This window comes from Gastrolobium bilobum, unplaced genomic scaffold (assembly GCF_033153095.1).
Source record: "Gastrolobium bilobum isolate Gb01-03AN ecotype WA unplaced genomic scaffold, APGP_CSIRO_Gbil_v1 utg714, whole genome shotgun sequence".
NCBI classification, from domain to species: Eukaryota; Viridiplantae; Streptophyta; class Magnoliopsida; order Fabales; family Fabaceae; genus Gastrolobium; species Gastrolobium bilobum.
Window position 1 is genome coordinate 477,724 of NW_026899261.1, and position 26,219 is coordinate 503,942.

Sequence of the window (26,219 nt, forward strand, 5' to 3'; positions counted from 1 at the left end):
CTTTGGTATCTGAATCTTAATCTTGTTCTCCTCTTTCTTTCTCTCTGCCTTAACCATCTTACAGTTCCAACACCCAACGTTGTATCTCGCACTCTCTCCCAATCTGTTTTTTTTCTTCTCTCTCTCTTCTCTCTCTCTCTCTTCTCTCTCTCTCTCTCTCTCTTTGCTGTGAATATCATATCAGCACATGTGTTTCTGACCACTGAGCCATGAAACCACCATTTTCACTTCTTCTCACCCTCCACTTCCTCTTCTTCTTCTTCCTCTTCCCCACCAATATCACATCACTCCCTCCAACCCCTTCCCCAACCTCTTCTCCATCTCCTTCTTCTTCTCCTTCTTCTACTTCTACTTCTACTTCTACACTTGACCCAAAGCAGGTCATAGCCCTGCAATCCTTGGATATCCCCACTTCCAAGGACCCATGTTCTCAACCTTCCTATCACAATGCCACACTCTGTGACTCTTTCAAACCCTTTCGCCACCTCATCTCTCTAAGCCTCTCAAACTGTTCAACCTACGTTGCTCTCTCATTCACTGCACTCAAATCACTCTCAACCCTTCAGTCCCTTCAGCTTCTTAACTGTCCTGTTGCTCCCATTCGCTTCCCTCCTGAACTCATAGCCTCTCTCCGATCCTTCACTTGCATCAACAGCCTCCACAAGGTCACTGGGGTTTGGCTCTCTCAGCTTGAGAACCTCACTGATCTCACTGTCTCCAATGTTCAAGTCACAGCTTCTGGTCCTTATGTTATACTTGGACACATGAACAAGCTCAAGTCTTTGACCATTTCCCATGCAAATCTCACTGGTGCTCTCCCCGGACACATTCATTCCAACCTTACCCACATCGATTTTTCTGGTAATCACCTCAAAGGAACCATACCCACTTCCATTACAAGGCTTGATGGCCTTGAAATTTTGAATCTTTCATCTAATGCGCTCGGTGGTGAAATACCTGCTTCCTTTGGGGACTTGGTCTCGCTAAAAAACTTGTCTTTGGCTTCAAACTCCTTTTCTGGGTCTATTCCAGATTCAATATCTGCTCTATCAGGTTTGGTTCACATGGATCTGAGCTCAAACCAGCTCAATGGGAGTATTCCAAAGTTCATTTCCCAAATGAAGAGCCTCAAGTACTTGAATCTAGCTAACAACAACCTTCGTGGGGTTGTGCCTTTCAACTTGACTTTCATAAAGAGATTGGCAGTGTTTAAGGTTGGTGGGAACAGCAACCTGTGCTATAACCATTCGGTTGTGTCTTCAAAATTGAAGCTTGGGATTTCTCCTTGCGATAAGTATGGGATGCCAGTGTCTCCACCTACAAAGGATTCTTCTGCAGATGATAGCAGTGACTCGGATTACGATGACAGTGATGAAGATGGAAACAAGCACAAGAAAGAGCATCATCATGGCCCAAACAAGTTCGTTCTTGGTGTGGCAATTGCGCTTTCTTCCATTGTCTTTCTGATTGTTTTCTTAATTGTATGCTCAAAATGTTGTCGCTAAAGAAAATTTTGATTTCCGGTTTTCAGATTTTAGATTAGGAAAATTTGATGATTTGAGTTTGAGTTAAAGGCTTGTTTAATATATTCATTATACAATGGTTACAGAGTAGGTTCAAGAAGGAGAGGAAAGAGAATGGAAATGTAACTGCCAAAACAAAGAGGAAAATTATATATATAAAAAAGGAATTTTTATATTTTGGTGTAGATATATAAAAAAGGATCATTAAATTTTAGCTCTATTTTATTGTTGCCTTAATCAATTACTTGTGCAGTGCTATGAGTTTATGATGGAATGTTAGGCTTTGATATTTAGCTGTTTGGAGTAAAGGTGGAGGTGGTGCATGTGCTATCTGAAAGTTGTATTTTACTTTTGCAATAAGCGTTTGTTTTCACACTTCTCATTGATACGGCAGCTCTGATGACCTTCAAAATTGGCCTTCTCAAATGTTTGTTGCACTATTGCACTGACGTCTACCTTTTTACTTACTTAGCTGGAAAAAAGAAAATATTTTGTTTACACTCTCAGTTGTTTTAATACTGTCTTCAAGTAATTTGTTTGACATGACCCTTGAGTTCATTTTGGGGGCAAAATAGATGGATGTTATGACACTTATTTCAGGTTCTGCTGCATATGGCTAAAATAGTGATGTTATTACCTGTGAGCACAACTTGGGCAGAAAATTTGCTTGACTAGGAGAGAGGGGCAGCAGCCCAAATAGGTGAAGGTTGGTGATATGCTAACTGGAGAATAATAATATACGATTATGGATATCTGGCTCTGGGTCCAATTTTATGGCCTGTAACTGTTACATGGTTGGATATGAGCTGTCTGCTCTACCATGATTTAAATAAATAAATGAACTTCCACACAGATTCCTTTTCCAAATTAGATTGGAGGCAAAATACTAAAATTGACTGCTAATATCCATTATTCATCATATGCTAGCTTTGTACTTTTTCACCAAACTCCTACAATACCTTTTTCTGTGTGTTAGTGTCATTCATAACCGATTATTTTTGTTCATATTGTTTTGAGATTACAATCTTCAGCAAAATTAAGTATATAAGTAGCTTCACGAGTTTAGAAGTGAAAACTTGCGTCATTGATAACCTGGACATAGTTGTAAATTTAATTAGTTTTTGGAGCTTGCTTCAATAACATACTTGTTTCATTCAAGCTATAGGCGATTCTGCAGCTCCTTTATATATATATATATATATATATATATATATATATATATATATAATTGTTACTTGTGTGATGAAGGTGGTTGTCAACATCAACTGCATTATCAACTCTCTCCTAACTTACTATGCTAAGCATTACGTAGAGGAGAAAAACATTTCCTTGCTTGAGGACAGGACTGCCCCATCCTTTTTACAAAGTTGGCGTGTTCACACCTCTATTTAATTGAATCTTAGGTGGGTCCCAAAGACACATGTATCTTAGATCTCAGTTTCATTAGTTTATTTTTCAGTTATATACAACTATATTCATAATCAAATTATCATGGGTGCCTGATGACAATTTAGAAGCCTCTAATTTGCAAGTAATGATTTCGTAAATGCTGCTTGCATAGTGTTTCTCAGTACTATGACTATGGCGTTAACAAAGGAAGAAGCTGATATTTGCCCATTATTAATTAGGGAAAAGCATTTATGTAGTGAAGGTGGAAAAATTATCTGCAGTATATTATGTACTACGGATAGTCACATAGTATGTAATGTAACTTTTGAAATCTAAATAAAAATAGAGTTCATTTCAAAAGTTACATTATGTATTACATGTAGTACATAGTGTGATAATTTTTCTGCCTTAACTGCAGAAAAGTTAAACTCTATTAATTATGCAGAGTTTGTTCTCAAGTAATTGCGGAAGCAGCATTTTTTTATTTCTATTTATTTAAAGGTTTCAATTAGTATTTTTGCAGAATTAGTAATTAGATTCTGAATTGAAATGTATTCAATATTAATGCAAAAATCAATACTTGTCAACTAGGCAGAAGGTATCATTACAAAAAGTTTATTTTCCTTTTAATGAACATTTGGCTTATACACAAGTTATCCCTATAGTGATTAAGATATAAAGCACAATGCTAATTAAGGACCAAGTGTCATCCATCTGCAGGGGAACACAAAGGGCTATGAGAAAAGAGAATTTACACTGGGTAATTTCCTTGCAGTTGTGATGAAAAAGACACAAATCAAAGTTCTTCTTAATGAACACTTCAGTTGAAATTTCTGAAGCTGTAAATGAAGCTTTCTTTAATGAAAGATGCAATTGTACAGATTTTAGAAGGGAAACGGAGGTTCGGTTGCATGTACAGTCTGCAGGCAGCTTTGTTTGCACTGTGCAATTTTCCTACAACTCCGGGCACCCCACATGCATTTGTTAGCTCCATTCGAAGTAGTATAAGCAAATTATTGCATACTGAAAAAAAAAAAAACAATTAAAGTGAATTTTTGCGGCCCAGCCTAATGGACCACATCTGTGTAGTCCAAGAACTTTTGAGGGCAAGGAAGAAGATATAGAACATGCTATATTTAGAGGGCCAGGCTTGAGACATGTAAAATTGTTTGACACGGTAATGTACTGATTATCCTTGATGGTGAAGTTACCATGTGAATGATTATGTCAGTATAAAAATGAAGGTTGGAATCTCAACACTAATCTATTTTCCATAAAAATATGCCGCTTCTAAACTCCAATCAGAGATCCCTGCAGTGCTCTATTTCCAAATCCAAATAAACAAATGTAGATGGGTTATCCATAATTGACAAAATCTATTCTTGTCAGACGGGGATCCAACGTGTAAATTGCCTCTGACTTGTCTGTTAAACCTGAAGTCTAAACCTCTGATTCAGCACAAGTATGACTCTCAGACTATCCTTGATCCATCTTATGTTTTGGCTTTGACTCCACATAAACGCGTTGTACCACAGTCAAATAACTGTGATTGGCATAAGATTTATTCATCAAATTCTCATGAGTCATGAAGAGGTTAACTTGATATTGATATCTTTTCCTGAATTGAATTTCTCCAATGATTTACCAGAAATCTCTGCAAGAACAGAAACCATCCTTGAAATGGTGAAACCGATTTGAATCTCTCAAGACAATTTCCCTCCTTGTCGTCTTGGACACGAACTTCATCATCTCATGGCAATCACCACAAACTCGTAGATTCTTGGTAACCCTAAGAGTCCTCCCAGGCGGCAAATTTAATATACCAAAAGCCATGGCCAGCTTCTCACTGTGCCCACATAGAGCCACTTCCTTCTCCATATCATCTGCATTAATCAAGGCATACCTCATCTTAGGAGAGTAACCTTCATTCTTCATTTTCATTCTCAATTCTTTCAGCAATGAGTCTATCCTTTTGGCTTGAGGGTGTGCAGTATCCGCAGAAACAAAGATATTAAATTTTCCTTGGACCTCTATCCAACTACACCCTGGGCTCTTTTTTAGTCCCCGCTTACCAATCCTCTCTCTTAACTTTTTCACTTCTTCCCATTTTTCTGCCTCTGCATAGATGTTCGCCAGAAGAACATAATATCCTGTGTTCTCTGGCTCTAGCTCAAAAACATTCTCTGCCACTTTTTCTGCTAGCTCCACATTATGATGGATCCTGCACCCACAAAGCAAGGCACCCCATATTGTAGCATCTGGTTTAATTGGCATTGTCTCAATGAACATATAGGCCTTGGATAGATTTCCCGTACGTGCAAGGAGATCTACTATGCAGGCATAGTGTTCTAACTTGGGCTCGATGTTGCATTCACTTGTCATGGAATTGAAGAATTCCCAACCCTCATTCAGTAATCCAGAATGACTGCAAGCATAAAGTATCGAAGTGAAGGTGATCTCATCAGGCTCGATACCTGCAAACCTCATCTTCTGAAAAGTGGCAATTGCTTCATTTCCAAAACCATGCATGCCATATCCAGCGATCATAACTGTCCAAGAGATAAGATCCTTCTCAGGAATCTTATCAAAGAGTACCTGTGCATGAACTAGTGACCCGCACTTTACATACATATCAAGAAGTGCATTGGCTATATGCAAATCTGAAGAGTTCCCATTTCTCAATATGTGCCCATGTATCTCTCTGCCTATCTCTAGAGAAGCTAGGCTTCCACAAGCTGGAAGCACGCAAGCCATTGTAATGCCATCAGGTCTTGATTCTTTTTGCATCATACCAAAAAGTTTAAGAGCTTCACTGGGGAGAGAGTTTTTTGAATAACCTCCAATCATGGTATTCCATGAGACAACATCCTTAACTGGAATTACAGAGAAAACTAATTGAGCTTCTTCCATGCTTCCACATTTTGCATACATATCCATGAGAGCATTAGACACAGGCAAGCTCAAGGCCATCTTGTTCTTTCTAAAGTAATTGTGTACATCTCTGCCTTTATCCAGTGCGTTGCTACAAGCACAAGCATGAAGGACGCTAGTCACGGAATAAACATCTGGGACAACACCTTTGCTTTCCATTTCATAGAATAACCTGATTGCATCCTCATATAGACCTTCACGTACATATGCAGCAAGGATTGAAGTCCAAGAAACAACAGTCGTTTGACCCATCTTCTCGAAAACTTGAATTGCGCCACTCAAATTACCACATTTTGAATACATGTCTAGTAAGGTATTGTTAAACATAACTTCCCTACTACAACAAGCTTTCACTCCATAACCATGAAGTGCTCTACCCAATGAAAGACTGCCAATATTTGAACAAGCCACAAGAGCATTAACCAAGGTAGCCAAATCCACACCAACTCTCAAAATAAGCATCTGAATGAAAAACTCAACTCCACAATGGGAAAGACCATTTATCACACACCCACTTATCATAGAATTCCATGACACAACATCTCGATCACCCAATTCATCAAACAACTTGTGTGCACTGTCAACTCCTCCACATTTGAAATAAGCTGCAATTAGAGAGTTAACAACATTATTATAAGAACCAAAACCCAGTTTATAAATATACCCATGAATCCTTTTACACTCTACCACCCTTCCCAAGGCAGCAAAACACTTCAAGATGCATGAAAATGTATAAGAATTCCCTGTAACTCCCATTTTCTGCATTTTCTTAAAAAGATATATACTTTCACGATAATCACCAATCTTGGCGTATTCAGACATCATAAGATTCCACAGAAAAACCTTATCATTGAGAATCTGATCAAATATCCGTCTCCCTTCACTTAAAGCTCCACAATTCACATACATGAACACTAGTTTGGCACCTAAAACCCCTTCAATCGCCATGCCACTGGAAGATATAATTGAATGAACCATCTTACCCTCTTTCAAAGACTTGTTCTCAGCACAGAGCTGCAAGATAGAACAGTAAGTGTTCAAGTCAAGCTCGGATTTTTGTGACCTTCTGAGCAATTCTATGGCATTTCCGAGATCACCCACCTCGCAGAATTTGGAAGTTTTCGCGTTTTTATCCAGCAAGGCAGAGGCACCGACACTAGTGCTACGAGGAACATTCGAATTCGAAGATAACAAACATGCCCATGAAGATTGTCCGAAGAAAATGAAACAATTCCATGGTTTGGCATAGTTTGCATTGTTTTCATGGCTTTTACAAGTTGGATAGGTGCTGAAGTTTGTTATGCTTTTCGTCATTGTCAACAACATTGTTGTTTCGTGTGTCTCTGCTAGTGCGAGCAAAGAGTGAGGGAACATCTTGTGTTTTTGTAGCCGCAGAGTCAGCGCGTGATGAAACGCGTCACAGAATATTGTGGACTGGCTAATTTACCTTTGAAATGAGATAATAGCAAAATACCAAATATATAAGAAATGGAGAGGAGGTGTGTGATTCTAATTTGTTTGTGTCTTTGAGAATCTGGAATTTTTCTTGAAAGATGGATGCAGTTGCTTTCCATCATCATAATCTTCTTCGTTTTTCCATGTGTTTCTCTTTCAGCAAGCAGTGTTGTTTAGGAAAATCTTCAATATCTATGACAGGTACTTAAACTTCCTTTCTTATTTCCTTGTTCTTCTTTTTCTTGAAATTCTCAAAGATATTGAAGTTTTCTAAAATTCAATTGAAACTTGAACTTAGACGGTTTGGAAATAATTGTTAATTTGGGTATTTAATATTTGTAGTGATTTGTGGTATTAGCAGAAACAAGTGAATTTTCATCTGAATTTTTGGTTGCTGTTTTTTGTTGTTCTCATTTCATTCCCCATGTCATATTTGCATGCAAAAAACAAAACATATAATCTTCTGGCGCTCATGATCAAATTTGTCTATTATTTGGCTGAAGACAGCCTGATTGTTCATTTAATTCAAATGTTGCAATATCAGCCTCCTCTAAACAAACCCTGATATAACTCAGAATTAGCACCAATTCCTTAGATGCAATGGAGAATCATGGTTAGATAATTGGATGAAAATCTATATTTCCCAATCTTTAACTAGTTCCATGACTTATCATGGCCACATTCAAGAATCAAGATGTTCTCCATGCATTGAAAGCCCTACTGTTTTGGAAGTCCACAGAATGACCAGATGCAGTAATAGCTTTCTGGCCACACACTGGAGTTTTCCTCTATGAAACTACTATATTCAGTTTTGTACATACATTAACACATCAAGGGTGGCTTCAATGCTCAAACCAGAGACCAGCTTGTGGGTGGTTTGTAAATTTTCCATAATTAATAGGAATTATTCATAAGGAAAAACTCTGCTCTTAGTTTTGTTTTGTTAAGAAGGGCATTGACAGCCTGACTAATATCGTTTGAAGAAAATTTAATGGTAACATCTTGACTTCCTATCATACCTGACATGTTTGAAGTTACCTATTTTGATGTTTAACTGCATAGTTCTGAAAAGCAGTAAATATTAGTCGTCGCTTTCATCTTCAAAGTGGTAAAAAGTGCATTGGGATCACACATTCTTTTCTACTGCCCAAGTGTTATGATTCCTTTACATGCTTGTACCATAGTTGGCAATATCTCATCTGATTTTATTTTATTCTTTTTTTTAAATCAATACATAGTTTGGTCTGATTCTTTGTACTAGGTTGATGCTGGCCGTAGAATTGTGACTAGATAGAGAGGATAATACTTAGATGCAGCTTGTTGAATTTGGCAGAGGTTGCAGTTCAACCTTCAATCTTTGTGTTCCCAAAGGTTGTCTTTCCATTTACTAATTCAAGCATAAGATCTGATGGAGACAAAGATGGTCAAACCAGTAGGAGAAATGAAAACAAGAGACCTCAATCATTTGATGGTAAAAAATCAAAGTCTTCTGACCAGGAAGAGATAATTGCTCTATTCAGAAGAATACAGTCTTCAATATCAAAGGGAGACTCGCATGACACTATGAGTAAGACAAGTTCCAATGCAGATAAGGATAAGCCCTCGACTGAATCAATTCTAGATATTCTTGGTGAACCAAAAAAGCAGGTGAAAGGTAATGACATAATGATGTTTAACTGTTTATTGTGGCTGTTGAGATATATAGTCTCACATTGGATGTATGTGCAACTAATGTGGAGTTTATAAGGCCTTGGGCACTCCCACCCTTTGAGCTAGCTTTTAGGGTGGTGACCTAAGGTTCTTTACATGGTATCAGAGCCTCGCCGTCCCCCACTTTCTCTTGTGGCGTTTCTTAGCACAGGTAGGCTGGGCTTGTTGCATTGTCCACTCTTTGAGCCCAATGGGCTCTTGTGTGAGGGGGCGTGTTGAGATATATAGTCCCACATTGGTTGTATGTGCAACTAATGTGGAGTTTATAAGGTCTTGGGCACTCTCACCCTTTGAGCTAGCTTTTAGGGTGATATATCCCAAGGTTCTTTACAGTGGCAATGAAAAATATTTAAATTGCTCGAACATGATAATTTGACTCACCCAAAAGTGATTCTTGTAGTCTTAAAATACTTTTAAGACTATGAAATTTCAGATATTGTTTTTCTTTTGCATTTCTATTTCTCATCTGATTCTCTAATTACAGATGGCAAAATTCCAAACAAGGCAAAAGAAAAGGTGTTGACAAATAGAAGAGGTGTGTCTAGGAAAGAGCAAGGGGTAGAGGAGCATCCACATGTATCAGACTTTAAGTTGACTCGGCCACCATCAAATTTCGTAAGGAAATCACCTATTCCATCTCTATCAACCCCAAGAGGAAAGGTTATTGAGCTAAGTACTGAAGCATTGCCAGCCATCATGGGGAACAAGCAGGTACAATCAGAGAGACTGGAAGAACTGAAACTTGCTGAGTTGAAAGAAGTAGCAAAGTCAAGAGGAGTGAAAGGTTACTCTAAACTAAAGAAGGGTGAACTTCTTAAAATACTTAGGTCCTAGAGGGCAGTAAAGACTAAAAAATTGCAGATTTGATGTGCGGACTGTAGTCTTAACTCTTGGAAATCCCCAGCATCAATTTTGTAACTTCCAGAATTCCTTTTCACTGCTATCTAATTGACACTCATATATATAATGAGAGGACTTGGTTAGTTAATTAAGCAGTTAAGGTATATTTAGAGAAGTTAGGTGTTTTAGTTTGTGATAACTATTGGGAGGTATATCTTAATGAGCATTAAGATACGGAACAATAAAGAAAAAGACACAGCACTGCGTCATTATGAGGGTAAGAAGTCCAAATCTTAAATATGTGATCATCCATGTATAGTTAAGATCAAAATATAAATATTTGCTTTAATTTATATAATGTTTGCACATAGAATGTTTGATTTATTCATGCAGTACGTAAAAAGTCTTGAATGTGTTATTTACAAGAAAAGTAAATGTGAAACAATTAATACTTATTATTTTGTATCATATCCAATGAAATGAAATTGATTTTTCTATATTAATTAGAAAATTTTATGTTTTTCTTTTTAACTCAATTACTTTATATGAGCGTTACAAGAAAAAGAGGATACTTACTAACTCCTTCATTAGTATTATGTTTGAGAATATTTGATAAACTAGTATCTAGTATTAACATACAGAGTATGGATTTATTGGAATTGTTTGTCAAAGGAGATGTATACAGCTATGGGATTACGTTAATTGAGATCTTCACAAGAAAGAATAGGCAACCGATGATATTATTGATATGTTTGTAACTTCTAATATAGCCTTATGATCTTATCATGCTTATATGCAACAGAAGTATTAGATCAAATGCGAAAAAATTAAGTTTGTTTTCTTTGCTTGCTCAGAAGATGGGTTGAAGTTGTCTTTGAGTATTTTGTGAGTCTTCCAAACTCTAACTCTCAGGCACATATGATGTGTAACATAAATCCAAGAGTGGGTTATGGGATTCCAAAAGTCTGAAGTCACACTATATATAAACCTTTACCATCAATGTGTCAATTAATAGTGATGTGCACAAAATATGGCTGTTGGGATTTTTTGATTGTTGTGGAGATATTATTGAAAAATTGTGGAAGTGGTTAGAGTGGATGCTGAAAATCAGTAGAGTAGTTGGACACTCACCGTAAATAAAAATCAGTGGCTCACATCTTTGACTTATTCAAAGCACTATAACATTCTCTCACTTGGTCCACATATCCCGTCATATACTATAGAGAGAAATAAATTACATGAATAATGACGATAAGTCCTCTAATATGTGCGAGTATTATCTTCCATGTATTACACTTTTTTATATTTCTCAAGCCCATATAACTTAATAAATAAACTCAATGTTTATTCTAGGTCCAAAATTTATTGATGTTTCTTAGAATAAATAATTGTAGATGTGCATAAACTGAATGAAAAACATCACAAATAGAGTTTCATAATATCATTCTTACAATGAAAATTACACATGGGAACCAAGTCCTGTCATTTCTACATGATCCATAAATTTAATTAGTGGCATGCCCTTAGTGAGAGGATCAACAATCATTAATTTAGTGCTAATGTAACACCCCGTTCTAGAACCGGTTTGTTAACATCGCATTATGATATTAAGCGCAGTTACAATCTCGTTGGTTCAATTAGAAACTCGGATAAATTTTTCTTTTTGAACAAAGCCGAATTTAAAATGCCCAACTGTGTGATCATAACCATATTACGTTGCGGAACAAAATAAATTAAGCTTAACATCATATTATCATTTGGTTCGAGTTCACTACAAAACTCTCTTCACCTTTTCTTAAAGTGGAATTCCTTTACTTACTATATAGTTCTCATCTCACACTAGGTTATAGATCTCTTTGTTAGCTACGCGTGGGTTCAAACCGCACCCAATTTGGAGCTCCGTAGCTCAAGTTATGCCAATTTCACTAAATCGTGTGTATGCTGAAAACGGGCTGCGTGCTGAGAGCGCTTAAGCGCCCTTCACGACCCAATTTTTCGCATGGCAGGGCGCTTAAGCGCGCTCCAGTGAGCTTAAGCGCCCAAAGGCAGAGGAAAATGGGATTTTTAGGCCACCGATGGCGCTTAAGCGCGATCCAGGGCGCTAAAGTGCCCACCGGCAGAGAGTTTTTGGCCTTCACAGGTGCATCAGGGTGCTTAAGCCCCCTGAGCGAGTTTAAGCCTCCATTTTCAGGTTTAAGCCCCCTCCACAGGGCAATTTGGCCTCCTTTGACATTTCATCCATAACTTTAGTTATACTACTCCTATTTGCACAATCTTGGTCTCATTGGAAAGCTAAGAAGAAGATCTACAACTCCCATTAAGACACAATGGTCCAAATCAATCATATAGGATATGAGAATGGGCAACAAAACAGGATATCTTTGCTTTTATTTGGATTTTCCAACTACGAGTCTTCTTTCACCTAATTGATATCATGCAATCCTTTCTATAAGTGATTCCTAGTTCTTTCTAGGTACTCATACACTAAGAGAAACATGCATACCCTTTCATCATATAGGTATATATCCAATAATTACAACATTACATCATTACAACATGTCTTAATTACAAATCATGAGACTTAGCTACAAAACACTATGATCAACTCCTTAGCTCCCATCAACAAAAGAGATACCAAAGGAGATGAGCATAGGCTAAGTCCCTCCAAATAAAACATGTCATACATATAGCGATTAGCTTTCAAATGTAAATCCTATACATGGTACTACTACATGTCATGTATAATCCAAAAGAATGCAACATCTTCATGCATCTATTAATCCAAATATGGCCACTTGCCACCAGAGGCTCCTGCAGCATCCTTACCTGAAAGGGGGTCTCCACAACACGGGGTGAGATATATGAATATATCACAGTAAACCAGGGGTCCTTGGAGCATCTCTCCACCCCATAGTTCAATAGCAGTGTAATATCAATAACAATAATAATGCAATAAATACATATCCATGCAGTGTGTCACAAACATCTCCAGGAGAAATCCCTCGAGCTCTCAAGATGTCCTAAGGATACTCAGATGCAAATAGTACTACTGGCCAGCTAAACTACCAAGTATGATTTACGCATCGTTATGCAACATACCAACATAGGGAAACACCATCTTATGCCACACCAAATGCATACACATACGTATAACAAAACATTAAACTATTTCATTGCATTTATATACACTATCACAACCATTACCCATTCAGGGCTTGGTGGAACAATCAAGGGAATTACACCCAAGGTCCGAAGGCTTACCTCAAAGCTTCAGTTCAACCTTTGTTCTTCACCAATAAGTTCTACAACCAGTCAACTTCGATTTCAACTATAACTTGTAAAATACACACCTACACCAAGGTGTCACAGAAATCAATCATGCAAGCAAATGAATATTTGTATATCCATCAACACCACAACAACTCTACACTATCAATTAGCATGAGCTTACCTATTCCAATGAGCTAATCAAGCTCCATAGCTTCCTCCAATGGTTGGTCACTCAAGATTGGTCCAATTGCCTCAATCCTAGACATAACATGGACACAATCAATATCCAACCAAACCAAACCATTGATTACTAATGCAAGAAAGTCCAAAATCAAGTATATAATCTTGCAATTTTCAAAGCATAATCAATTGACTATCTAAGCTCATTTTCACCGATTAAATGTCATTCCTAGCATTTTTCACAACATACACTAAGTCTCAATCCTCCTAAAACCTAGCCAATCCACTCACATTATCATAAAACCCTAAAAACATTATTCATCATCTTCCTTAACATACAATCTCCATGAAAATAGAGTTCAAGGAGTAAAATCTTACTACCAATGGTTGCATAATCAAGGAGTGATGGTTCCTCAAGCTTCCAAGAAGTGAAAGGTTCCCAAACCCCTTCAACCTTCAAAGGGGGCGAATTTTTGAGAGGAAAATCTCACACCACAAAGCTCCCCACTACCAACCAAGCTTGGATCAAGGATGAGAGGAAGATTCGAAGTGGTTTAGGCTTTGGAATAGATGGATTTGGTGAGGAAATATGGAATCTAGGGTTTTCCAATCAAAAGAGTCTCTCCCTCTCTATTCTCTCTTGGTGGCTCGACGGATGAAAGGAGAAAAATGAAATGGGATTGTGTTTTTGGTCACTTAACTTATGTTACCTTAAGCGGGTATTAGCTAATCTATCTATTCAACTCCATTCACCACCAAACTTTACCCAAAGGTCTGGAATATTTTTCTAGGAGTATTTTCACTTCCATTTTTATATTTTGGATACTTTTGCCTACACCCATTTATACCCCTTAATTTTCACTGAGTACACTTTTTACCTCAAAAGTGACCCCAATTCACTTAATTAGGCCTTATACTTAATTTTACTCACTAATACATGCTTAATTATTTAATTACATGTAATTTACTAATTAATTAGGTCAGGGCTATTATAGCTAATATGCTCAATAACCATTGTCTTATCTTTAACACGTTCTCTTATAGCTAGATACTTAATGTCGATATATTTTCTTCGACTACCACTTTTATTATTCTTAGCCATAAAAACAGCAGCTGAATTATCATAATATATTCTCAATGGCCTAGAAATAGAATTCATAGCTCTAAGCCTAGAAATGAAACCCTAATCCATACACCATGTGAGGTAGCCTCAAAACAAGAAATGAACTCAACCTCTATAGTGGAAATAACAATCAAGGTCTGCTTGACACTTCTCCATGACACAGCTTCACTGGCTAGCATAAAAATATATTCTAAAGTTGATTTTGTTGAATCAATGCAACCAATGTAGTTTGAATCTGAGTAGCCAAGAACCTAAGTTGTTAATCTTCTTGTACATAAGCATGTAGTCCTTAGTCTCTCGAATGTATCTCATCACTTTCTTTGCAGCTTTCCAGTGGTCTAAACCTGCGTTACTTTGATATCTCTCCAACACTCCAATAACAAAAGCAATGTCAGGTCTTGTGCAGACTTGAGCATACATAAGGCTTCCAATAGCTAAAGTATAAGGAATATTCTTCATTTGTTCCCGCTAAAGATCATTTTTCGGGCACTGGTTAAAATTAAACCTGTCACCTTTCACAGTGAGAGCTACACTTGGTGAACAATCAATCATCCTAAATCTTTCCAAAACTTTGTTGATGTAGGTTTCTTGAGACAAACCAAGAAAATATCTTATTCTGTCTCTATGTATCTTGATACCAATAACGTAAGAGGCATCACCCATATCCTTCATATCAAAGTTTTTGAGAAAAATTATTTCACTTCATATAGTAAACCATTATCGTAGGTTGCAAGTAAAATATCATCCACATACACAATAAGGAAACAGATTTTGCTCCCATTGACCTTCTGGTATATACATTGATACATGATGTTCTCTACAAAACCAAATAAATAGATAATGTCATGAAATTTCAAATACCATTGACATGAGACTTGTTCCAATCCATATAGAGATTTCTTAAGCTTGCACACCAAATGCTCATCATCACTAGAGGAAAATCCTTCTGGTTGTTTCATACAAACCTCTTCCTCTAGGTCTCCATTGAGAAAAGTCATTTTCACATTCATTTGTTGCAACTCTAAGTCAAAATGTGTAACTAATGCTAGAATGATACGAAGAAAATCTTTCTTAGACAAAGAAGAAAAAGTCTCATTGTAGTTGATTCTTTCCTTTTGATTAAATCATTTGGCTACGAGTCTTGCTTTATATATCTCGATATTGCTTAATGAGTCTTTCTTAGTTTTAAAGACCCATCTACATCAAATGACTTTTGCATCATCAGCCAACTGAACAAGATCTCAGACTCTATTAGATGTCATAGAATTCATTTCATCTTTCATAACATTATACCAAAAATTTGATTCTTTACAATTCATGGTTTGTGAAAACATTTCTGGATCATTTTTGGCTCCAATATTATATTCAGATTCTTGTAGACACACAACAAAGTCACTCGGTATCGCTGATTTTCTTATTGTGGTATATCTCCTCAATGTTGTTTCATTATCTTCTTATGAACTTGTTGTTCAATTGGTTGATCAACAATTTATTCTTGTTCCTCATGAACAACTTGATCTACTAGATTATCAGCAGGTTACGGATCTTGAATGATTGATTGTATAACACCCGGTTGAGCTGGAGGGGTATTGTGAACAACAATCAATCTCAAACTTGAAGTGGACAGTTGAGCAATTAAATGATCTTTCTTAAAAACAAAGTCTCTAGATTGATCACTCTCACTACTCTCATTCTCAAGAAATTTAGCATTTCTTGATTCCACATTCCTAGTACTGTGAGATAGACAGTAAAATATATATCCATTAGACCTTTTAATATATCCAATGAAATACCCATTAATGGTCCTTCAGTCAAGCTTTTTTTCTTGTGGGTTATAGATTCTGACCTCGGATGGAAATCCCCAAATGCGTACATGTCGGAATAGCCAACATTAACATGCATAGCATAATAAGTGGTGTCATTTTGTAAATTAACATAGAAAATACCGCCAAACAATGTATCATTCCAAACAATCTTAGATTTATAAAACAAACTAAAAGATGTCTATAAAATGAAAAGGAATAAATAAAATGTACAAGTCTTGAAACTGAAATTAAGTTCTTAGAAAAATTAGGAACATAAAAAGTCATTTCCAAATTCAAAACAAAACCACTACTTAAAATCAAAGTTCAGGTCCTAATAGCCTCCACAAGTGAACTCATCTTGCTTCCAGAATAGATGCATAGTTCGTTTCTCAATGACTTCCTTAGGTTTTTCATACCCTGCAAGGTATTCGAAACATGGATTGTAGAACTGGAATCAATCCACCATGTATTATGATTAATATTAATCATATTAGTTTCATGACAAACTAAAGAGGTAGGTATACCTTTCTTTTCAAACCATAGCTTGAACTTAGAAAAATCTTTCTTTATGTGCCCCTTCTTATTACAGAAGAAACACCTAGATTCTTTCTTAATTCCAACTTGGGGTGATATTTTACCATTTCCTTTGTTCTTATAGCCTTTCTTATTATCTTTATTTTCTATCGTCATCAATGAATTCTCTCATTTTCCAACTGCAGCTTTCTCTCTTCTTGAATGCACATGGTCATGAGTTCATTGATAGACCATTTGTCTTTATGTGTGTTATAAGAAATATTAAAGGGGCCATAGGGTGCTGGGAGAGTATTCACAATAAAGTGGACAAGAAAAAAGTCAGACATATGCACCCAAAAAGTAGTGAGCTTTATGGAAGAAAATTTCATTACTAAGGCACTGGCTAATGTCTTTCATGAAGTTTCAAATTGTTCATCAGTGGACTTCAGGAGCACTCTCACATTATCCTACTTTTCCACCGAACCCATAATACCAGTTAATATCTTTATCTTAATGAACATCACACAGAGTCGGTTGGATCTCTCCTATTTTTCACACAGATCCATCTCCTCTGGCTTACTGTTCTCCGCAATTGCTGATTGTTCAGCTTTCTGATAGCATAATCATGTCTATATACCCTAATGTCAATAGAATCATTTCCTTCTAGATAGCATAATTGTCCCCTTCAATTCTGAAACACCAATAGAATTTATAGGCTGTATAGCTACAAAAAATTGAACATATATACTTATCATTAAAATCTAAGGCAAAAAGTAATATATCATGCTTTACCAATATAAATCATGCTAAAAAATTATGAATTTAGTGAGATAAAATTTGTTGTGAGATAAAATTTTAATTCAATTAAATTCATATAAATATCATGACAAAACTATCGAATTATATTTCCTAATCCTTTTGGGCAAATCAAGAATATAATTTTATATTTATCCTAATTAATCATTCAAAATTATAATAGAAATTCTTGTGGGATGGTATCTATTATATTATATATGATTATTCGCAATTAATATATCTACCTTAGTATATAATTAAAGTTGTTATGGCTAAGATTTAATTAATTAAATTATATAAATCATATGGCAAATTTTATCTTGGAGCATGATGAGGTAGTGCAATATCTTTTTTGTGAAGAACCACCACCGCATTCACGTTATTTATCTGGCTGATCTTACTGGAGTGGGAAGACCGTGAGCTCTGGTGATCTAGTAGCTTCTGTTTCTGTTTTGGTGTTCTGTCTTTGGAGCTCTGACCTTGTTGGCTATCAAAAAAAAATATTCTTTATTATATTGTTGCAATTAACCATAAGCAATAATATTAAATAACTAACCATTCATTTACCAAAAAATAATAATTAACCATTCACAGTAATCATCTTAATATTACATGTATAGAGTGACATGAATTAATACATATAATGACAGAATAATAATAATTTATGTTAATACATATTATAAAACTGTCATTAGTTCAATTAGCAAAATGCTTCAATCCAAACTAATAACAGTAATATGAAAATCAATTCACACAATAATAGAAGGTGAATTCATGCTAACACCCTAATAGGTCCACTATTCACAAATATTGGAAACAATTATATCACTTGGGTTTCTCACGCAAATACCACATGAATATTGAAATAGTGAAAAATTGTCAAAAATTTCAGACCATAAACAGTAACATTGTGAGAAATTTCAAACTATGAACAATAACATTGTCAATTTCAAACCATGAATAGTAACATTGTCAAAAATTTCAAAATGTGCACGTTCCACGAAACAATTCACCGAAAAACATACTTTCAATTAAACCACAAATTTGAAATGCAATAGTGGGAACAATAAAACCAAAATGTCAACAAAGCAATTTTCAAGGAAACCAAGATGATGAAACAAAAACCAAAAGATTCACACACAGTAACAAAAGGTGCACAGTAACACAACAATGAAAGTGTTACAATTCCAACGTCTTCAACCTCCAGTCGAGTCACTCCGACCCAATATAAAAACCCAACGATTTTCAACCAATTTTGCGTATAATTTTTGTCCAGAAATATAAGAAATCTTTATTCCATACGATTTCCAATTTTATTTTCATTTGCAAGGCACTAAATATTAATTTGAAAAATCAAATTAATTGAGACACAACCAAACACATAAACACAAGGCAGAGACAAAAAGGGCTATGATATTAAATTTAAGTTCTAATATAGCCTTATGATCTAATCATGCTCATACACAATAGAAGCAATTAGATCATATGCAAAAAAACTAAGTCATAAATAACTCCTTCCATTGTTTTCCTTGCTTGCTCCCAAGATGGGTTGAAGTGTCCGTGAGTAATTTGTGAGTCTTCCAGACTCTCGCTCTTAAGCACATATGGAGTATAGCATTAATCCAAGAGTGAGTTCAGAAACTCCAAAAGTATGAAGTCACACCATATATATAGACCCTTACCATCAAGGTGTCAGTTAATAATAATGTGCACAAAATATGGCTATTGAGAATTTTTTACCGTTGTGGAGTTGTTGAAAAAGTGTAAAAGTGGTTAGAGTGATTGCAGAAAATCAATGAAGTACTTGGGCACTCAATATTAATAAAAATTAGTGAACCACATCTTTGACTTATTGAAGGCACACTAACAATATTTGCAGCAGCGTTAAGCTTGAAAAATTAGATCAATTATTCAGTGCTCAATTCAATCGTAGAAGTTATGGTTTACAATTTAGTACCATGGGGAACAAATTTACAAAACATTGGCTCATAAATAATTTATTTTGATAATTGAGTCTCAAGTGAGGCACTGCACAATTATCTGATTTCTTAATTCTGAAAAGTGTGTTATATGTTTCATCTTTTTGTGTAAATTTAATTGGAGAAAATTATATTTATAAACTTTGTTTATAAATTCTTACAAACTATATTATGTAGAGGTAGTGCTTTTTTTTTTGGTAAACGGGGTAGTACATTTTAGTACATAATGTAATATCCCTAGTACATAATATAATTTATAAAAATTTATAAAATAAATTGTAAATATAACCTTTTCCAATTTAGTTTATGTAATTAAACTTTTTCAAGAACAAACATTGTTACATATTATTCCGTGGTCTAACGTGCTTTATCACTATTGCACCAAAGATTTAGTACATTCCACCAATAGAAATATTACATATCAGTTAAAGTTTTTTTTTTCTCTGCCAAATTTTTTCTCTCTCCTATGATGTGTAATGATCTCATTGGTGAGATGCACTAAATCTTGGTGTAACAGTAGCACCAAAGATTTATTCGTCATTAACCATAATCAAGACTTTGTTCACCCAATAAAAAAAAAAGGAATAAAATAAATAAATCATAAGCCAATGAGTTGTGACTCGCACTTGACCCAATCTTCGGAATGTCCTAATGATAGAGGATTCGTACCCTGATACCCTCTCTTTATCCCTTTTCCTTCCTCTGGTCTTTGGACCTCCTATTAATATATAAGAAGGGACGTATACCGATGCTACTTATATTTTAAAATAAAACTCAACTTATATTTAAAATGCAAGACTAGTTATATTTAAGTCAAGGTGACGTAGAATGAATTCTGAATTGAATATTCATAATTCAAGGGCGAGATCATTTATATAATGAAGTCCGTACTATATGAGAATACTTTGCTATGAAATCAACTTAATTATACATTCTTTTATTTTTTTTTGAAATTAATAATTATACATTCTTTGTCTCAAAGAAAGATGAGGGAAAAAATAAGTGTTGAGATATATAGTCCCACATTAGTTGTATGTGCAACTAATGTGGAGTTTATAAGGCCTTGAGCACTCCCACCCTTTGAGCTAGCTTTTGGGATGGTGTATCCCAAGGTTCTTTATATGGTATCAGAGTCTCACCATCCCCCGCTTTAAAAAGTGGAATTAAAATAAAAATAAAAATTCCACGCTTCTAGCCTAAAAGGCTCTTGCGTGAGGAGGCGTGTTGAGATATATAGTCCCACATTGATTGGATGGGCAACTAATATGACCTTTATGAGGCCTTGGACACTCCCACCCCTTGAGCTAGCTTTTAGGGTGATGTATCACAAAGTTCTTTACATGGTATCAGAGCTTGAGTGACTATAAGGTCACAAATTCGATCATCACCGTCCTTCACTTTAAAGTGGGATTAAAATAAAAAAGCACAAGAAGGTAAACCAAAAATTGGGCCTGTGCATAATCCACGCTTCAAGCCCAATGGGCTCTCGTGTAAGGGGGCGTGTTGAGATATATAGTCCCACATTGGTTGTATGTGCAACTAATGTGGAGTTTATAAGGCCTTGGGCACTCCCACCCTCTGAACTAGCTTTTAGGGTGGTGTATCTCAAGGTTCTTTACATGGTATCAGAGCCTCGCCGCTCCCCACTTTCTCTTGTGGCGTTTCTTAGCACAGGTAGGATGGGCCTGTTGCATTGTCCACTCTTCAAGCCCAATGGGCTCTCGTGTGAGGGGGCGTGTTGAGATATATAGTCCCACATTGGTTGTACGTGCAACTAATGTGGAGTTTATAAGGCCTTGAGCACTCCTAACCCTTTGAGTTAATTTTTGAGGTGGTGTATCCCAAAGTTCTTTACAATAAGAAGATAAAGGCCCACCAAAAGATTATTTCATATCCTAAAAGGAAGCTAGTCATCCACCTAAGTTTTTAATGGATCTACCTAAATATTGATGAGCACCATGCAAGACTATTATTAGTCAAAAGAGGAATTTGAACCAATTTAGCCAACCTACCCCAGAATACCTGAAACTATATTAGGATGACATAGAGCCAAATATATTAAAAAATGCTCTTTGAATTGTAGGTTAGAAAAATTTGCAAAAGTTTGATACAAAAAGAAGGAAATATAAACAGCTCTGATAACCACATCAAGACAACCAATTCTCTTTGGATTGTAGCATACAAGTCAACAACAAAGGTAAGTAAAATAAATGGAAAAGAGAAAGGAACAAGGAGAGGCTCTTTCAGTTTGTTCTGCAGCAAATTCTTTAACTTTACAAATAAGATTTATCGCCACCAAATGTTAAATACATTCTATGTTTATTTTTTTTCTTAAAAAAAGAAAAAAGAACCGGATGTATTAGTATTTACATCAGAACAACACACACAATCCAAAGAATGCAACAAGGAAACAATTTGGTGATCACTTGTCAAGCTGGTTTATATGTAAGCTTCACATCTTGAGGGCACACACCTTGAGAATGTCAACTTAGACACATGGTTAAGTATAAACATCCCACTAAAATTCGATGATGCGTCACAGCATGCATACCACGAACCAATCATCCACTCCACTATATTAGCAGGTATGAAGAATTGAAGGCAAGAATAATAGTGTTTGATTCCCCAGCTAGAACATATTTACACGAAAAAACCATGGCAGAACAAAAGCTATTACCAGGCATGCCATCAAGAAGTTACAAAATGGCTGTCCTCGCCAGCATCCACATGGGTTACCATCGTTGTTCCTGAACCTTCTTTCATTCCACTCTTCCATAAATCCATTATTAGCAACACCAGAAACGTTTTTTGCAGTCTCACCACATATTTCACATAATCTGTGGTTACAAAAGGTAGCTAATAAATAATTTATTTGATAACAGATTGTTACACAAAGGCACTCACTTGACATGGGACCATTTTCCAAAGCTGGCCTTTAGCAACAGTACTAACAAAGAACAAATGAACCTCAAAATTATTCAATGAAAAACTAAGTTATATATGATACAAGAATTAGGATTGACAATGAAGACTTATAACAGAATGTAACAAAATGGCTCTTACTTGACATGGGACAAATTTTCATATTTAGCCTCTAGCAATAGAACTGACTTAGAAGTTAGAACAAAGGAATCTCAGAAATATTCCATGAAAAACTAGTTCACATTTCTGTTCTAGGAAAAAGGGGGTTAAAGAAGATTGTTATCAAAAGAATCTTCACCAAGACAACCACAAGAGCCCTTTTCCAAATAACATAAACAAATAACATGTACATGATAATTAAAGGCAAAAATTTGTTAGTTGCCTTATTGGGCCTTGATGGCATCATTCGGATGTCAATTAACCTCAGCTCACAAACAATAGTAATTTACTAATCATGTTTATGGCTAACCCACAATTAACCTCAGCTCAAAAAACACATTGATGTTATTGTTGATCTACAAACTAGAATCAAACTGATATTTGGCAGGAACAGATACCTGTTTCCTTTAAGCTTGAACCACGCCTCAGCACAATGAATATGTGCAATGCCTAGCTCATCTTTACACGCACAACCAAGCTGAATCAAATCTGCACTCGTAGCACTATTAGCAGAGCCAACAGTGGTCGCATCAGGAGCCAGATGGCAAATCCTACAAATCCTTTCACCTTCAGAATTCTCACAAAACCCTTTGCGGCTGCTGCTCTTCATATCAATTACAAATGAATTTTTATCTGTTTCAGACATCCCCTTTTGAGCTTTCATGGATAACAAGTTCAACTCTGATTCATTAGCTTTTGCTTCCGATTTCCTATTATCTCTATTGACATACTCAGTCTGAACAGACTCTATTACAACCACAGTCTCAAGCACTTCCTGATTAACGAAATTGTTTGAATTATAACTAGTTCCTTGATCAATCCCAGGCAATTTATCAATGATATTTACTTGATCAACCTTGTCCTGAACCTTAACTTCCTCAGGCACATCCTTTAGCTCCTTATTGGATCCCGAATCCTTACACATCTCTCCTGAAGTCCCAACTTCTCCACTTATACTAACTCTGTCACCCAAGCTGCCTCCATCTACTGCATCAATTGCAACCCCTTCAACCGAAAGACTCAAATTCTTATTTACCCCTTCACGAACAGGATCCAATACCTCACTTTTGCCTTCGCTTCTGGTTTGATCCATTAACAATTCGTTTCACTCAAATATTCTCAAACCTGAAAAGAAACAACTCCAAACAACACATACACGCCACAGCATAAACCCCCACCACAAAAAAAAAGGGAAAGAAAGCTTCTTTTTCAATTACAGAGGATGAACAATGTGATCAAATGAAAGGTGGAAAATACATATCTTTCAACAACCCACTTCCTGATTTGAGACATAACCTTCAGATATTATTTACAAATCATTAAAAAAATTGGAAATTTGGGATGTCACCTATTAGATGGATGGCCTCAATTCCCAATGAAACAAGCCGCAAAACAGCCGCAAAGAGAAGGGGTTTACCTTAAATATTAAATTATAGAAACAAGTTCAATCTCATGTGTGTTTCAATCCAACCCACGCCAGGTAAAACCTGCGTGGATTGCTTCAGGTAGTTTGTGGAAGAAATAAATTTATTTAAAGTGGGGAAATAGAAGCAGGGTTAGGTGAAGAAAGGAACTGGGAAAAACAGTATCAAGGAGATTGAGTACAATTGAATCATTCGTTGAAAAATGGGTTAGTGAACAAAGCAAAGGATAAGAAACAAAGAGTTAGTCTTTATAGGGACGGTGTTAGCATAAACGCCTTTTACAAATAGAGAGTAGAAGAGATAGGGATGACTATATAAATATACGTATATAAATGGTGTGAATATTTATTATTAATTTATTTGCAGAATTTAAAAAAATAATAATAATAATAATTCTCATTCAATACTGTTATATCAGGGGAAATATTACTCTCAATTTACATAAGATTACTTCTCTCGTACTCTCTCACTTCGATTTCCGCACCTCATCTTTTCTTTTTTTTTTCTTTTTTCTTATAATGGTGGGACCTACTCATTTTATCTCTACAACATAAGATACATAAGGAGAATAATAAAACCCTTATATCATATGCAACAACAGTTTGTGAAATGAGTGCCGGTTGTAATGGGGAAGTGGGGGCAAGTGTGTAATGTGTGTCTACTTCATGCTGGTGACGTGACCGGAAACACCTAACTAGGGAGTCAGCTCCTATGGATGTGGTGAAGTTGGAGAGATTTCCACGGACCTCAAAAAATGCCCTTTTTATTTTAAGGTAAGGAACAAGAAAAACACTATTTGGATTCTTTCAGGTTTTTGCTTGTTAGGGACTAGTCACTCCCACTACTGGTCGCAATTTATGTTAGCTAGAAAATAAATATTATCCAATAATTTGTTCTCGTTACCCTATCCCCCTTTCTTTTTTTGTGTACGTTGTTAATTTGTTACTTTTTAAGCGTGTGTGTGTAGGAAGATGATCGATTGAGACTTGCTACATGCTAGACAGATCAGGAATGAATGCATCAGCTTTTCACTGTATTTACCATTATCAGTTCGAAAGAAATGATATGCAAGAGTTTCTTTCTAGATTCCTCTGGATACTAGTGTGGTTCATTTCAAAAGTTGGTTTTTTGTCGCTTGTTTCGTAAATGATGTTTAAATTCCACATGTTAGGTAGTTTGTTTGCTTTATATTTGTCCATTATCTCTCAACTGCTTCTGATTATAGGGGTTCTATGCTATGTATTCTGTAGTTATAGTCAGAATATGGACAACTTTTGAATATTTGTTAAGATTTTAATATGGTAAATTGCCAAAGCTGAGGATGTAATATAGTTGTCACTTGTTTGTGAATTTTGCAAGGGTAAAGCTCCTTATAAAAATTGGCTTGACTTCATCCCATACTCTCTAGTTAGAATTAGGGAATAGTGATCATTTTGTCACGTTTGGCAAAAAAATTTATCAAACTGCCACACTAACAGTAAATTTTTTCAAAATGCCACGCGGCATATTTCGTTACACTGTGTAGCGAAATATGCCATGTCAGGCTGCACAGTCAGCAAAAATGACACGTGTCAAGCAAGCAGAAATTTGCTACACTGTGTAGCGAATTATGCTTGGATTCTGCCTGCTTGACACGTGTCATCTTTGCTGACTGTGCAGCCTGACATGGCATATTTCGCTACACTGTGTAGCGAATTATATGCAAACATATTTCGCTACACAGTGTAGCGAAATATGCCGCGTGGCATTTTGACAAAATTTACTATTAACGTGGCAGACTGGTAAATTTTTTTGTCAGGCGTGGCAAAATGGTCACTCCCCAGAATTAGTGAGAAGTGGTGATCATTGTAACATCTCGGGCGCTGACGAGGGCGGGGAGTGATCGCCGGTGCAAAGTGGCACGGACAAGGAGCGGCTCCTGACAGGCTTCCAGCGTGGGGTTACATGCATGAATGAATCGAACCGACACCCGAAAGAGAGGGATTCCAAAGGTTGTGCAGATATAAGACTGCACAGTTTAGGATCGCTTATAAGAATTAATTGGTACTACATATGCTAACAAGATGCATCTTCTTTTCGGTAGCCCGGAACGGAAGAACTCCATAGTTAAGCGTGCTTGACTTAAAGCAATTCTGGGACGGGTGACCTCCTGGAAAGTTTTCTTGGAAAGTGTGCGAGTGAGGAAAAAGTGATCGCCGGTG

General features: G+C 36.1%; 4 protein-coding genes across 5 annotated transcripts; 2 read left to right on the plus strand and 2 right to left on the minus strand.

Annotated features, from left to right (window-relative positions):
* The first annotated feature begins 209 nt into the window (after positions 1 to 209).
* On the plus strand, positions 210 to 1,505 carry LOC133288882 (receptor-like protein 51). Its single transcript, XM_061486703.1, has one exon. The coding sequence runs from the start codon at positions 210 to 212 to the stop codon at positions 1,503 to 1,505; it is 1,296 nt and encodes a 431-aa protein (XP_061342687.1).
* A 2,995-nt stretch (positions 1,506 to 4,500) lies between these two features.
* On the minus strand, positions 4,501 to 7,157 carry LOC133288883 (pentatricopeptide repeat-containing protein DOT4, chloroplastic-like). Its single transcript, XM_061486704.1, has one exon. The coding sequence runs from the start codon at positions 7,155 to 7,157 to the stop codon at positions 4,554 to 4,556; it is 2,604 nt and encodes an 867-aa protein (XP_061342688.1). The 3' UTR covers positions 4,501 to 4,553.
* Positions 7,158 to 7,396: 239 nt separating this feature from the next.
* Positions 7,397 to 9,842, plus strand: LOC133288885 (SAP-like protein BP-73). Its single transcript, XM_061486705.1, has 3 exons — positions 7,397 to 7,499; positions 8,632 to 8,952; positions 9,493 to 9,842. The coding sequence occupies exons 1-3, from the start codon at positions 7,397 to 7,399 to the stop codon at positions 9,840 to 9,842; spliced, it is 774 nt and encodes a 257-aa protein (XP_061342689.1).
* An 11,815-nt stretch (positions 9,843 to 21,657) lies between these two features.
* Positions 21,658 to 24,302, minus strand: LOC133288902 (uncharacterized). Of its 2 annotated transcripts, none has more exons than XM_061486736.1 (3): positions 24,012 to 24,302; positions 22,993 to 23,719; positions 21,658 to 22,350 (listed from the first exon to the last, which is right to left on the minus strand). In XM_061486736.1, exons 2-3 carry the CDS (start codon positions 23,685 to 23,687, stop codon positions 22,143 to 22,145), a joined length of 903 nt encoding a protein of 300 aa, XP_061342720.1. In that variant the 5' UTR covers positions 23,688 to 23,719; positions 24,012 to 24,302; the 3' UTR covers positions 21,658 to 22,142. The 2 variants fall into 2 exon arrangements, with proteins under 2 accessions (XP_061342720.1, XP_061342719.1); XM_061486735.1 differs by having other exon boundaries at positions 23,943 to 24,302.
* Between the last annotated feature and the right edge of the window lie 1,917 nt (positions 24,303 to 26,219).

Excerpts from the sequence above, each read along its gene's own strand:
- LOC133288882 (XM_061486703.1), top strand. The coding sequence starts at position 210 with ATGAAACCACCATTTTCACTTCTTCTCACCCTCCACTTCCTCTTCTTC.
- LOC133288885 (XM_061486705.1), top strand. The coding sequence starts at position 7,397 with ATGGATGCAGTTGCTTTCCATCATCATAATCTTCTTCGTTTTTCCATG. Across the intron at positions 7,500-8,631 it reads ATCTTCAATATCTATGACAG|AGGTTGCAGTTCAACCTTCA; the intron begins GTACTTAAACTT and ends TGAATTTGGCAG. Across the intron at positions 8,953-9,492 it reads ACCAAAAAAGCAGGTGAAAG|ATGGCAAAATTCCAAACAAG; the intron begins GTAATGACATAA and ends CTCTAATTACAG.
- LOC133288902 (XM_061486736.1), bottom strand. The coding sequence starts at position 23,687 with ATGGATCAAACCAGAAGCGAAGGCAAAAGTGAGGTATTGGATCCTGTT. Across the intron at positions 22,351-22,992 it reads TTCAAGCTTAAAGGAAACAG|ATTATGTGAAATATGTGGTG; the intron begins GTATCTGTTCCT and ends TTGTAACCACAG.
- LOC133288883 (XM_061486704.1), bottom strand. The coding sequence starts at position 7,157 with ATGACGAAAAGCATAACAAACTTCAGCACCTATCCAACTTGTAAAAGC.